The following is a 12,354-nucleotide window of genomic DNA, read 5'->3' on the forward strand; positions in this document are numbered from 1 at the left end:
GCCGTAGCTGGTTTAATGGTCTAATCCATTCCGGCGGTTCTCAGGCCCTCTGAAACCCGTCAGGGGATCGAGGGTTTCGGCCAATTGCGGCTTAAACGGCTTCGGGAGGCGGAAGGGTTGAGGGAGAGTCCCTTTCATTCCCGCCACTCATTTTCAAGGTGGTTGTTAGGAACGGAATAGGACCAAGGTTTTGAGGGACACGCGGGAAAGAACTCTCGAAAGTCCGCGGACCCACGACGCCCTTTCGCGTGAACAGAGGCGGGCAGGCGGTGGGGAGCTGGTGGGGGTAGTGGGGTGAGGCGCGGAGGGACGGGGGGAGCAGTGAGGGGAGGGAGAGCGGAGGCCGCGCGGGCGGGCGCGCGCGAGCGCGCGCCCCTTTTTCAGCAGTGTGGCGGGGCCGCACGCCCGCCCGCCTCGGCGGCTGGGCGCGGTTTGCGACGGTGGGGGGGCCGGAGGAGGCGGTAGTGGTGGAGGAGGCGGCAGCGGCGGCTTTGCGGCCGGCGCGGGCCGGGCTTGCTTGACGGCGGTGTGGCGGAGGCCGCGGCCGAGGCGACAGGAGCCCGGAGGGAGGCGCAGGAACATGTCCGAGAGGGAAGTCGCTACAGCGCCGGCGGGAAGCGACATGCCTGCGGCCAAGAAGCAGAAGCTGAGTAGCGACGAGAACAGCAACCCGGATCTGTCTGGGGACGAGAATGTAAGTGGGTGCCGCTTCCTACGGGTATGGGACTAGGGAGGATGGCAGAGCGAGCCCACTGGGGAACCTTTCATCTCGGCTCCGGCGTGGCCCCGCTGTCCGCGCGGGACGAGTGTCATCCCGCGGGAAGGGGGTTTAGAGGGAACTCGGGGAGCTCCGCGAGAGGGTCGTACTTACTCAAGAGGGGGGGAGCGGCGGGAGACTAGGCAAAAGTGACGACGTGTCCATCCCCCCCACCTCCGGGCTCTTTGTAAAGTATGTAATGGGGGAGGGGGAGAACTGGAGGGGGACCTGAGTTCTCTAGATTCCTTCTTTGCTCCCCATCCCACCGCGGAGGAAGCATGTGAAATTCGTCAGGTGGTAGCAGGGTGTTAAACTGTGGGCATGTGGCTCTTAGGTACCACGGAGGTCAATGTGAGGGAGACATTTGTGTCCGAGGCAGAGAACCGAAGCTTAGAGTGTGCTTGACAGGTAGTGCATCCCAGCCATAGCTTCGCCTTTCACTTACACTCCTCCAATGCTGGCATTTTACAGTTGAAGGAACTGGATCGCAGGCAAATAAAGGGGCTTAGTTTTTAATAAAGTATCTGGGTTGAGAAATTGAGTCGTAGAAGAAGAATTGAACTTTCTGGAAAACTTTAAACTGAGAGAAAGTTCGTGTTGGATGCTGCCTGGACCTTCCTTTCCAGTTTTAATACACATTAATTTCTTCTCCCTGCTTACTCCCATCCCCTGTTCCTGGCTTTGTACTGACTGTCTTCCATACCTTAAATATACCTCTATCTCTAGAATTCTTTCCTTTCCTCTAAGGCCTAGGCCAAGTTCAGCCTTCTGCCTGAAGGTTTTTCTGATTTACCAGCTGTGTCCCCCCTCCCCCACTCCCATTTCAGCTGCTTGTCCCTTCATCTCCAAAATTAACTCTCCAATCCATTTGTACATAGATGTACATGTACACACATGTATATGCATATATGTGCCTATGTAATGTGTGTATAGACACAGTTTCTCTAGCTAGACTGTAAGCACCTTGAGAGCAGAGATTTTAATTTTTACCTTTATATCCCAGCAGCTCAGACAATGCAGACACATATTAAGTGCTTAGTAAATACTTGTTGGTTGAAGGGATATTAGAGGTCATCTAATTTAGGTCCTTCCTCTTACAAATGAGGAGACTGAGCCCATGAAGGAGGGAATGTTTTGCTTAAGGTTATACGTGTAAGTGGCAAACCTGATATTAAATCTAGGTCTTCCAGTTCAGATTCAACCCTCTTTTAGCTTCTCACTCCCTAACTGAACCGAGTACTTTGAAATAAGAGTAATGTTATGTATTAGAAATCTGGAACTTTTAGAGGATCATTCCAAGAAACAGGTGGTTGGGGTCTTTAAGAAGCCACAACGTCTAATATTTTGATTATCGAGCTAAAACTTAACCAAGGAGGTAAATGATCTGGCCTCCAGCATTTTAGTATCAGCACGATATTAGTGGATAGAGAGCCAATCAAAGCCAAGAAGACCTTGGTTCATTTCTTTACTCTGTCACAGGCAGTGTGACTCTGGATAAGTTACTTCTGGGTTGTATAGGCAACTCTGAAACTAAATTGCAAAGATGGTGCCAGTCGGCATTGGGAAATGGAGTTTCCCCACCTAGATATTACTCTTTGTCCAGAAAATCACAAAAGAGGCCCTCTCTCATTCTTGTATTCTCAGTGAAATGTGTCTCTAATCAATTTAGTGTGTGTATTTCAAAGCAGCTGATTTTTGTGATTGTGGGATTCTGTTGCTGGTACTGTAATGTACTTGTTACTCAGACCAGTGAGGATCATAGAGAATAGTAAGGGGATTCCCTTATTTTACAGATGAAAAAACAGGCTTGGGGGGAGATGAAATAACTGCCCCAAGATCACAGAAAAATGTTCTAGCAGAGCTTGGACTTGGTTCTTAACTTTTCTCCTTCTGAGCTCCTCAAATAGCTCTCTCCAACTGTGCTGTGACAGCAAAGCATGTGATTAAGAGATAAATATTTTTTATTTTAGGCTAAGAAATATTCTAGTTGTACTTGTGAATAATTAGTAAGAGGTTACTGACTTTTTTTTTGGCCTTATACTGATCTTTTTAAAGAGGAAAATGTTAACATATTCAAAGCTAAATTGATTTAAAAGAGGTTACTTTATCAGTATTAGAATCAAACCTAACAGATGTGTATATGGAAATTAAAAACTATATATATGGGAGATAGATTAGAAGAAAGAAAAATAGAAGGGTGAGGGAATAATCAAAAGAAAAATAATTTTACAATTTTGAGTTGATTAAAAATGTAGTATTGAAGCTGCCTTAATGGAAAAACAGCAACCCTGATCTATTAAATGAAATGGCAGTGCTTGTTTGAGGTTACATATAAAATATTCCAATACTGTAAATATTTCTAGTTAACTAAGTAAAGGGATGAATATGTGACAATAGATTAATGAAGAATGTGTGAACAGTATATTGAATTAGCTATAAGGGAATTAATTTTGTCATCTTAAAACCTTGTAGCTCACAAGAAGTAGTGGAGGAGAAGCAGTTCTCTGGTTTTTGAAAAATAATGTTAATTCAGGGCAGCATGGTAGAATTCAGGGTAGAGTGGAGTCAGGAGGACCCAAGTTCAAATGTAGCCCCAGACTCTTACTAGTTTGGGCAAATCATTTATTGCCTCCAAAAAATAAAAATTATGTTACTTCCTGTTTTAGTTGGGGGGAAATCGAGGCATTAAAAATTGAGACCCAAGAAACAAGTGATGAGTTTTAGAGACATATGGTTTAATCATCCTGTTCCTCGGTTTTCTTCATTTGTGAAATGAGTCTGTATGTGCTATATTGTTCAAAAAAAAATTTAGTGGGGGCCATTTCTTATACTGCTACTTTTGCATTTTCCTACTACCTTGCCCATATGCTAAGTACTTGTAAATGGTTGGTTAGTAGTATAAAGTTAATTCACAGATAATATGAAGTACAGATCTAATCATATTTTTCTTGTTTTAAAATCTTCAGCTCCTTGTTGCATCTAGAATCAACACAGATCATTTTGTTTAACATTTAAAAATTTTTGAATCTGCATCTAACCTTTCTATCCAGTTTGATACATATTCCTCTTCTCCGCCCTTCTCAAGTGCTCCTATATTCTAACTCTCCTGGTCTGGTTGATATTTTCCACTATCAGCATTCATGTCCTGTTCCTGTGCTTTTGCATAGACTTATGCTTCATACCTTGTCTATGCTCTTTCAGTTCATGTTTATCTCTTGGATCCCATGACTCCCTTTAACCTTCAGCCCAAATACTACTTCTTCCAAGAACCCTTTCTTGATTCACTCCCCCTCCCCTCATCCTAAAATAGTTTTATGTATATTTCTATTTACTTACCTATGTTACTATTGTTTCTATTTGGTGGAAAATAAGTTCTTTAAAGCCTATAATTATCTTTTTATCCTAACACCTGGCATAGTCCCTAGTGTGAGTATATGTGTACACACACACATACATATGTACATCTATATTAGATAAATAATAAATATAAAATGTTTCCTACTTATTTCAAATCTATGCCTCTTCCTACTAGAAAGTCAGAACCAGAAACAAATCAGAATAATTAATTTGATTACTGCCATGTAGAAAAATTAAAAAATGGTAGCTTACTGTGGTATAGTGGAAAGATCACCCAAGTCCATTCTTTGTTGTTTCCTCTGTGATCTTGAGTGAGGCACAACTTCCTTGGACTTCATGATCTTTAATCAGTCAGCAAGTATATTAAGAGCCTACTATGGGATAGGCCCTCACTCTGGTAGGTGCTTAGAAAAACAAGTATCAAAAAGAGAAAAAAAAGAAAGAAAGAAATAATTTGTACTTACAAGTATGATCTAAGTAAGGAGACAAGCAGGCATAAAAATATATATACAGTGTAAATATAAAGTTAAAAGACAGTAGTTAAATATAAGGTAGTTTGGAAGGGAGAAATTAGCATTTGGGGAGATCAGGAAACATTTCATGCAGAAGGTAGTAACTGAGCAGCATCTTAAAATTAGATGCTTTTTGAGATTCATCAGTTTGTACGTTTGTGTTGCTATGAATTTAAATTATCAATAGAAGAAGAATAAATTTTGAGAAATGTAAATTTTAAAAAATGCCAAGCTTACTGATAACAAAAGATATTTCAACCAAAATGTAAAGAATTATAAATTCTTTTTCTTCGGAGTTTTCAATCTTTGAATGTTGGGGATTTGTCCTTCACGTAAAAAAATGTCACACACACTCTTCAACATAGTAGTTTTACTAGAAAACAACTAGTTGTGCTATTCATTATGTTTTTGTATTTTTATAACATCATCAACATACATTTCAAAAAGTTGAAAAACATGTATGTGTGAGAAGTAGTATTTTTACAGTTTAGAAAAGATATAATTGCTTATTTATTACATAGTCATCAATGAGGTACAGCCTTGCTATTTATTGCAGGTCCCTCCTTTACCTTGGCACACCCCTCACAATTTAAGGGCTAGTCTGGAAGGTTTTAGATGTATGAAAGTGAAAGAAAAGAGATGTACTCAGGGAAGAGTATCATTTCTTATGTTTCTCATTTGAAATGCTCTTTTAAAGAATAAACAGTTTTTATCTTTTTTTTTTCTCCTTGGATTAACACATCCATAATTGAAACACTCTATTTGTGTCATATTAGTTGTAGCATTTTTAAGTGTTATAAGGCATATAATTAAATTGCAATTCATTTTATTTTGAATAATTTGTAATATCAATTCTTTTGGAGACATATCATGTCAAAAGGCAGCTTTGGGAACCACTAATTTAGGAAATAAGAGTGGGGTGAAAATTTTTTGGATGGTTTTAGTTTAAAGAAAAGTTTTAGTTTGATCCCACTGAGAAAATATGAAACAAAATTAGCTTAAGTTGTATTGAAAAGAACAGATTCTTAAACATTTTGCAGAACTTCACGATAATAAGATTTTTAAAGTACTGAACTAATGTTATCAAAGGCAGTTAGGAAACTTCTATAAATTGAAAAAAAGGTAGGTATCTCTCCAGGGAGACTTAATTATATTCTAGAATGTAGGCTACTTCTCAAGGCCCATTCTCTAATGGCTTACAGATTTCACTTCGTTTTGAATGTTTGTGAATTACCATCAGTTTTTTCAATTTTTCTTGTATTTTTTTTTTCTTCCTCAAAATAAATGTACATGAACTCCCATCACAAAGGATTTCTACAAACTTTGTATTGACCTTAAAATAGAACTTGGAGGACAAGTTAAGAAACTGCAAGAGTTGCTTCTTTATTAATCTAAATTTTTGCAAAATTTTGAATTCTTAAGTCTGATATTAAATTCACCCATTACTGGTTATTGGTTTGTGAAAATTACACCAGTAATACTTCAGTCACAAATAGCAAAGTTTTGTTTTCTTTTTAAGATCTTAGAATTTTTTTCATTTCCAGTGGTTTCATCTGATAAACAGATCTCCATAAGGATAGCTATTAGCAAGGAGTACAAAGAAAGGTCTGAAAATTAAACTCACTTTGTGCTATCTGAGGCACCATTATGGGGGTGAACTTTAAACTGAAAAACATTTCAAGTAATAACATTTTTGTAGGATAACATTTTCTTATTGACTTTTTTGGGTTATATATTGATATTAGTTCAGCACATATTACTAAGTGTTTTTATATGCAGTTCAACTGTAGCAGCTTTTTAACCAAAATTTTTTTTACTATTTTTAGGACTTAAAGGCTATGAATTTTTAAAACTGACTCCTGATTTAAGTCTTCTTTGTTTTCTACTCCTGATCCTTATGTTTGATTCTTGATCCTTAACCTCCTAATATTAAACAGTGGCTGTAGAAAAGTATCAGAATTTTTAGCTATTTTACTTGTTTAATATATACTTTGGATTGGGAAATACTAACCTAGATCATTTTCTATATACAGAAAGAGACAGAAAATTAGACAACTTAAAAAAACTGGATTGGAAGTAGAACAAGGTCAAGTCTCTAGACTTCCCAGTACTTATCTTTATTTCCTGTCTTACACTGCCCCTCTCACTGTGTTTGATGGGGTAATATTTAAACTTGATTTGAGCTGTCTTTTACCCTTTTGCAGACCTTGCTAATGAATTGTTTCTTTAAGGATGATCGGTTTCCACAACAAAAGAATTTGTTCCTAAATATAGTTCTGTAATTTTTATTTATGTTTCCTAATTTGCCTTTGCAGGATGATGCTATCAGTATAGAAAGTGGCCCTAACACTGAACGACCTGATACTCCAACAAATACTCCAAATGCTCCTGGAAGGAAGAGTTGGGGGAAGGGAAAGTGGAAGTCAAAGAAGTGCAAATACTCTTTTAAGTGTGTAAATAGTCTCAAGGTATGTGAGAGAAAAGCAGTCTTATGAGCTTGAATTATAAATTTGAAAATTATTTTGTAGTGGTTGATATTTTGTATTCAAAGTGTCCTACAAATCCAATCAAAGAAAGATTACTTTGAAAATAAAATGTATATTTTGTAACTTAGGCTACTTGTTATTTAATTTTATCTCACACTGGCCTAGTTTCCCTCTTTTAATAAGATGTTTTATTTTTTTAAAAATCCTACTTCCTGGCACCAGCTAATTGACGAGACTGGCCATGGTCCATTTGCTTTGAGTCGGCATAAATTGAACCAGATGGCTTAATTTGTATAGGGTTTTTTCTCATCTACTTATGCTGCGTGTGTGTGTGTGTGTGTGTGTATTTTTTAAGGGTAAGGTTGACTTTAATGTCAATTATTTTTTAAAGTTTCTTTTTGGTAGGAGTGGATAGTATTTTTGTTATACTTAGAATTATCAAATTTTTATCATCAATGTGGTATTAGAATCTTCATTTAACTTTTTAAAGTTAATTTAAATTCAGTGTATTTTCCTTTAGTAGCTTAAATCCTATAAATATGTAGTACTAAAGCCTAGATTAGCTTTAATTTCTAAGTAATTAATATACTTAGGGTAAGAATATAGGCATTTATGGTAATTGATTTTTGTTCAAAACTACTTTTCTTTGGAAGTATAATTTCAAAATGTAGGAACTAGGTTATTTTGTGAAATGATCATTATACTTTGTTCTATATGTTAATAAAAGCATGATTGTTCTAAAAAGTATTCTTTGCTCTTTATATTCTTTTCAAGTTATTAATTAAATATTTGATTGCTTCCAAGTGACAAGAAGTGAAATTTCAGTTATTCTTTATGAAATGGTACAAAAGTTTACTGTTTAACTGTCCTGAAAATAAACAAGAGAAAAGTAACTTTTATAATACCAGTAAACTCCTAATTCTTGTCAAAGCTTTTGTTAATCAAATGCTAATCCTTTTTCTTTTTAAGTTCTGTAAATCTTCTAACTTGCTTTTGTGAAAGCAGTGCTTCCCCCCCCCCCCTCCCCCCCCCCCCCCAAGTGAATGTTTTTGAGTCTCATGTGTTTCTCAAGTCCTGAACTTAAGGTTTTGAATTTTTGCTATGGCATTTTAAAAATAGAAATCTATATGGAACTTTTATATTTTGTTCTTCAAGGGAAATGATCACTTCATGATTGCATGTTCCAAAAAAAACAGTTACTACACTATAAACTGAAAAATATAGGATGATAAAAGTTTTAGTGAAAATAGTACAGTAGAAAATATTTCTTTTAGATAACCTTTCAATTTGGGTCCAAGTATATATATATATATATATATATATGATATATACAAGTATTTTGGATAGATATGTAGTTAGCAAATAAATGATTTGAGTTTTTGAATATTTTTATTTTATTAATCTGTGTATTCTATTTAGAAAGCTTAGCATACAATTAAAATACTTGTTAATTGTAATTAGTTGGATTCAATATGTAATGTTTTTTAAAGTTTTAGGTTTCTAAACCATATTAGTCTTTCTAACGATATTTCTTTCTTTTACAGGAAGATCATAACCAACCATTATTTGGAGTACAATTTAATTGGCACAGTAAGGAAGGAGATCCCTTAGTTTTTGCAACTGTAGGGAGTAACAGAGTAAGTATAGTATTAAAGATGTTCTCTTTTCAATCTAGATATTAAATAAACATTTATGAAATGCCTATCTTGTACTAGGCATTGAGGATGCAAAAACAATTGTAATGGTCCTTGTCCTGAAGGAGTTTGTTCTATTTTACTGGAGTTTTGTTTTGAAATAATGAATTTCCTATAAATAGTCTGAGATTTAAAAAAAAATAAGCTGTGCCCAAAAAAATTCCTTAATCTTAAATTAATTATACAAGAAGTTTTCAAATTAAAATTGCTTAGTCAAAAATATCTATTGCTTCCATGCAAAATGTAAATACACTTTAAATCTTTCGAGTGAATGGATTTGGCTATCCCTTTTTTTTAAGTTAATTAAGTATGTATGGGTTTATTTTTGAAAGACGTTAGTAGACATAACTTTACCATCAATAAATTTAAGGTTGTTATTTAGATACCAGCTTATGAAAAAGAGTCATTAATTTTAAACATGTTTGTTTTTTGTTTTTTAAATCTAGGTTTATTTGCAATAAGTAGTTGGGCTTTTTTTTTTTTCCTTCAGCAAACTATAATAATCCAGAAACACAAGAATTGTTTGAAAAAGAACCATATTGTTACAATTAGTCTTGATCTTGTGATAAGCCAGAGTTTGGACCCTAAGCATTGCGTTTTTGTGGAATGGTTGTTAGTGTGAATGAAGAATATGTGGGCAGAAGCTCATTCAGTGTCTTCCAGAAAATCTTTGACTTTAATCACCATCATCTTCCAATCATCTCACTTTGGTAAAGCATTATTTTCTTGGAGCTACACTGTAGGGCAAATAACTTAATAAAATGTAGATCCTTAAGCTTTATCTGCTGACTATTTAGGTAATCAATTAATTCGGAAAAAATTAAGTGGATTGAGAGCTGTGGTAGTGCTTTGCATTGAGACTTTGCTGGGGCCCCCATCAGATAATAAAAAAGGAAATTAACTAGGAATTTGAAAGATCAGAAAAGATAAACCTGATCATCTTCACTATTTTATCTGCAGCCTCAGCATCTTTATAACTAAAAAAAATCATCTATTTCAAGTGCCATAGATTGTTGAAACTTGAAAGTAAACTGTTTTAAGTTACGGCTTTTTTGATGGAAAAATTTGAGAATTGTTATTGATTTTTCAAGTGGAAATTTGAATTTTGATCTCACTTTTAATTAACATCACCTAAATTCTTAGAGATGGAACTGTCATTTCAGTAGAGAAATTAGAAGGTCTCTACAAAGTCTCTTCCTTTCCATATTTTTTGATGAAAACGTCAAAGTAGATAAGTTGTGTACAACTCCAGTTTCATTCCTTATGGTTTTCTATAAGTGAAATTCGGTATAAGGTATATATACTTTTTGGTTTTTATATAAGATTTATTGTAGTATCCAAAAGACCTTGCTTGTCCTTTAAAGAGATAAGCTTGGATACTGAGGATTTGTTTTATCTGTTCCACCCTTTTCCTACTTGACATAGTTTCAGAGTTTATACATACTCTCCCAAGATTCACTAGTGAAGATCATAACCTGGTGAAATGCCATTTTAAAATTCTATTTTGCAAATAAGATGCATGAGTCCTAAGTTTCAGTTTTTGTCTTTGATTTTCTAACCTTGAAAAGAATGCAAAGAAGGTTTCAAATAAGGAGTGAGACTACTTTGTTCTCTTTGGCTTGTGGGAAACATAATCTTTAATTACCTTAAGGATACTTAAAATATTTTATAAAATCTAGGATGAACAAAAATTACATACCACTCACGATACAGAATAATTTTTTTTCACTGGACCTTTTAAAAAAAATATTGGTATAGGAGACTCCTTATGAGAATACTCCCTTTATTTACAGCTTAGCAACAATACTACAATTTTTATATTTTTATATATATATATATTTTTTTTTTCCCCCCTCCCCGAGGCAGTTGGGGTTAAGTGACTTGCCCAGGATCACCCAGCTAGGAAGTCTTAAGTGTCTGAGATCATATTTGAACCCAGATCTTCCTGACTTTAGGGCTGGTGCTCTATCCACTGCACCACTTACCTGCCTCTACAATTTATATTCTTTGAAAGTTGCCTGTTTTAATTGAGATTTTAGTTGACTTTGCTGGCCTATAATGTAGCTGATAGGTGTCAGAATTGAGAATTTAATCTGGTCTTTCTAGGCCTGTACAATTCATCATCCTACTTCTTGTCCTAATTCCAAAGTTCAACTTATAATGATGTGTTTTGTTAAGGCATTTAAAAATTTTATTTTCCCTTTTCGAAGTTTAACCTACAGAGGAATTTAATTCATCAATGAGTTATCAAATGGTCTATATGCTCTGTGTTAGGAAAATATTTAAAAAAAAAAAAAAAAAAGGTCCTGGTCCCAGTTATTATGAAACTTAATGAATAGATGAAAGGCATTGATTTAAAATGATCAAAGTTTCTGTTATATGTTTGAAAATAAAATTGAAAAAGTTATATCTTTGACATAATCAAGTATTTTTATATATTTAATGAAGATATGATATGGCTTTGTTGAGTTTTAATAAATAGTAATAAATTATACATAGGATCTTCATCAAGTTATTATGTATTTTAAAACTTTAATAATATGGTGCTTTCTGCAAAATACTTTCCATAATTATTTTTTCTGATATAGAACTTTTAAGAATTCTGTAAGTTAGGTACTATTAATATCCTTGTTGTATAAATTGAGAAAAATGAGTCACAAAAAATGTAAAGTGACTTGCCCAGAGAAACGCAGAAAGTATTTTTGAGTGGAGATTTAAATCCGAATTCTTTAACTCTGACGTCATTAATCTATCCGTTAATCCATGCTGTCCTAGGGATAACATATATGAGATCCATAATGTTCAGAAAGATTACTGATTGTTTTTATTTGACTCATAGTTAGAGTTATCCAAGTTTCTAGTTACATAAGAACTTTGTAAAAGTTATTTGAAAGAAGGAGAAATTCTTATAACATTATATTTATTGTGAAGTAAGACTTTATCATAGCTGACTTAAGATTTTATAGAGATTCTGTTTTGAAGCAACAGCTTTATAGTATTTCAGTATGCTTGCTTAAACCCATTCAAAACTTTCAGAACAAACTTATGTGGTTGTCAAAATTAAATATACTGTTCATTTTGTTTTTATCAGGTTACCCTATATGAATGTCACTCACAAGGAGAAATTCGGTTATTGCAGTCTTATGTGGATGCTGATGTATCCTTCTCTAGTACATTATTTTTATGGGGATTTGTGAATTGATTTGAGATAAGGACATCACCTCTGAGGGGGGGGAAAAAAACTGCTTTAAGTTAATTATTCCCCTAAAATTTGCATTGGTGTTCATTAATTTCGTCTATAACTTTGTTTCCCATAATAGATGATTCATAACATAATTGACATTAGTGTTTTAAAGTTTGTAGAGCATTTTACTTTATTAAAGCTTTTTATTTACAAGGCATATGCATGCGTAATTTTTTCAACATTGACCCTTGCAAAATCTTTTGTTCCAAAATTTCCCCTCCTTCCTCCTACTCCCTCCCCTAGTTGGCAGGTAGTTCAATACATGTTAAATATGTTGAAATACATGTTAGATCCAATATATCTA

The 12,354-nt window shown here is 34.9% G+C and overlaps 1 protein-coding gene across 1 annotated transcript in view; it reads left to right on the forward strand.

Annotated features, from left to right (window-relative positions):
- Window positions 1-439: 439 nt before the first annotated feature.
- Window positions 440-12,354, forward strand: part of EED (embryonic ectoderm development) — a 30,659-nt gene continuing 18,744 nt past the window's right edge. Inside the window, exons 1-4 of the mRNA XM_051987285.1 lie at window positions 440-694; window positions 6,942-7,094; window positions 8,657-8,749; window positions 11,898-11,963. Coding sequence (XP_051843245.1) covers window positions 581-694; window positions 6,942-7,094; window positions 8,657-8,749; window positions 11,898-11,963 — 426 coding nt within the window. The 5' untranslated portion in view covers window positions 440-580. The remainder of the gene's footprint in view (window positions 695-6,941; window positions 7,095-8,656; window positions 8,750-11,897; window positions 11,964-12,354) is intronic.

This window comes from Antechinus flavipes, chromosome 3 (assembly GCF_016432865.1).
Source record: "Antechinus flavipes isolate AdamAnt ecotype Samford, QLD, Australia chromosome 3, AdamAnt_v2, whole genome shotgun sequence".
In the NCBI taxonomy this organism is placed as follows: domain Eukaryota; kingdom Metazoa; phylum Chordata; class Mammalia; order Dasyuromorphia; family Dasyuridae; genus Antechinus; species Antechinus flavipes.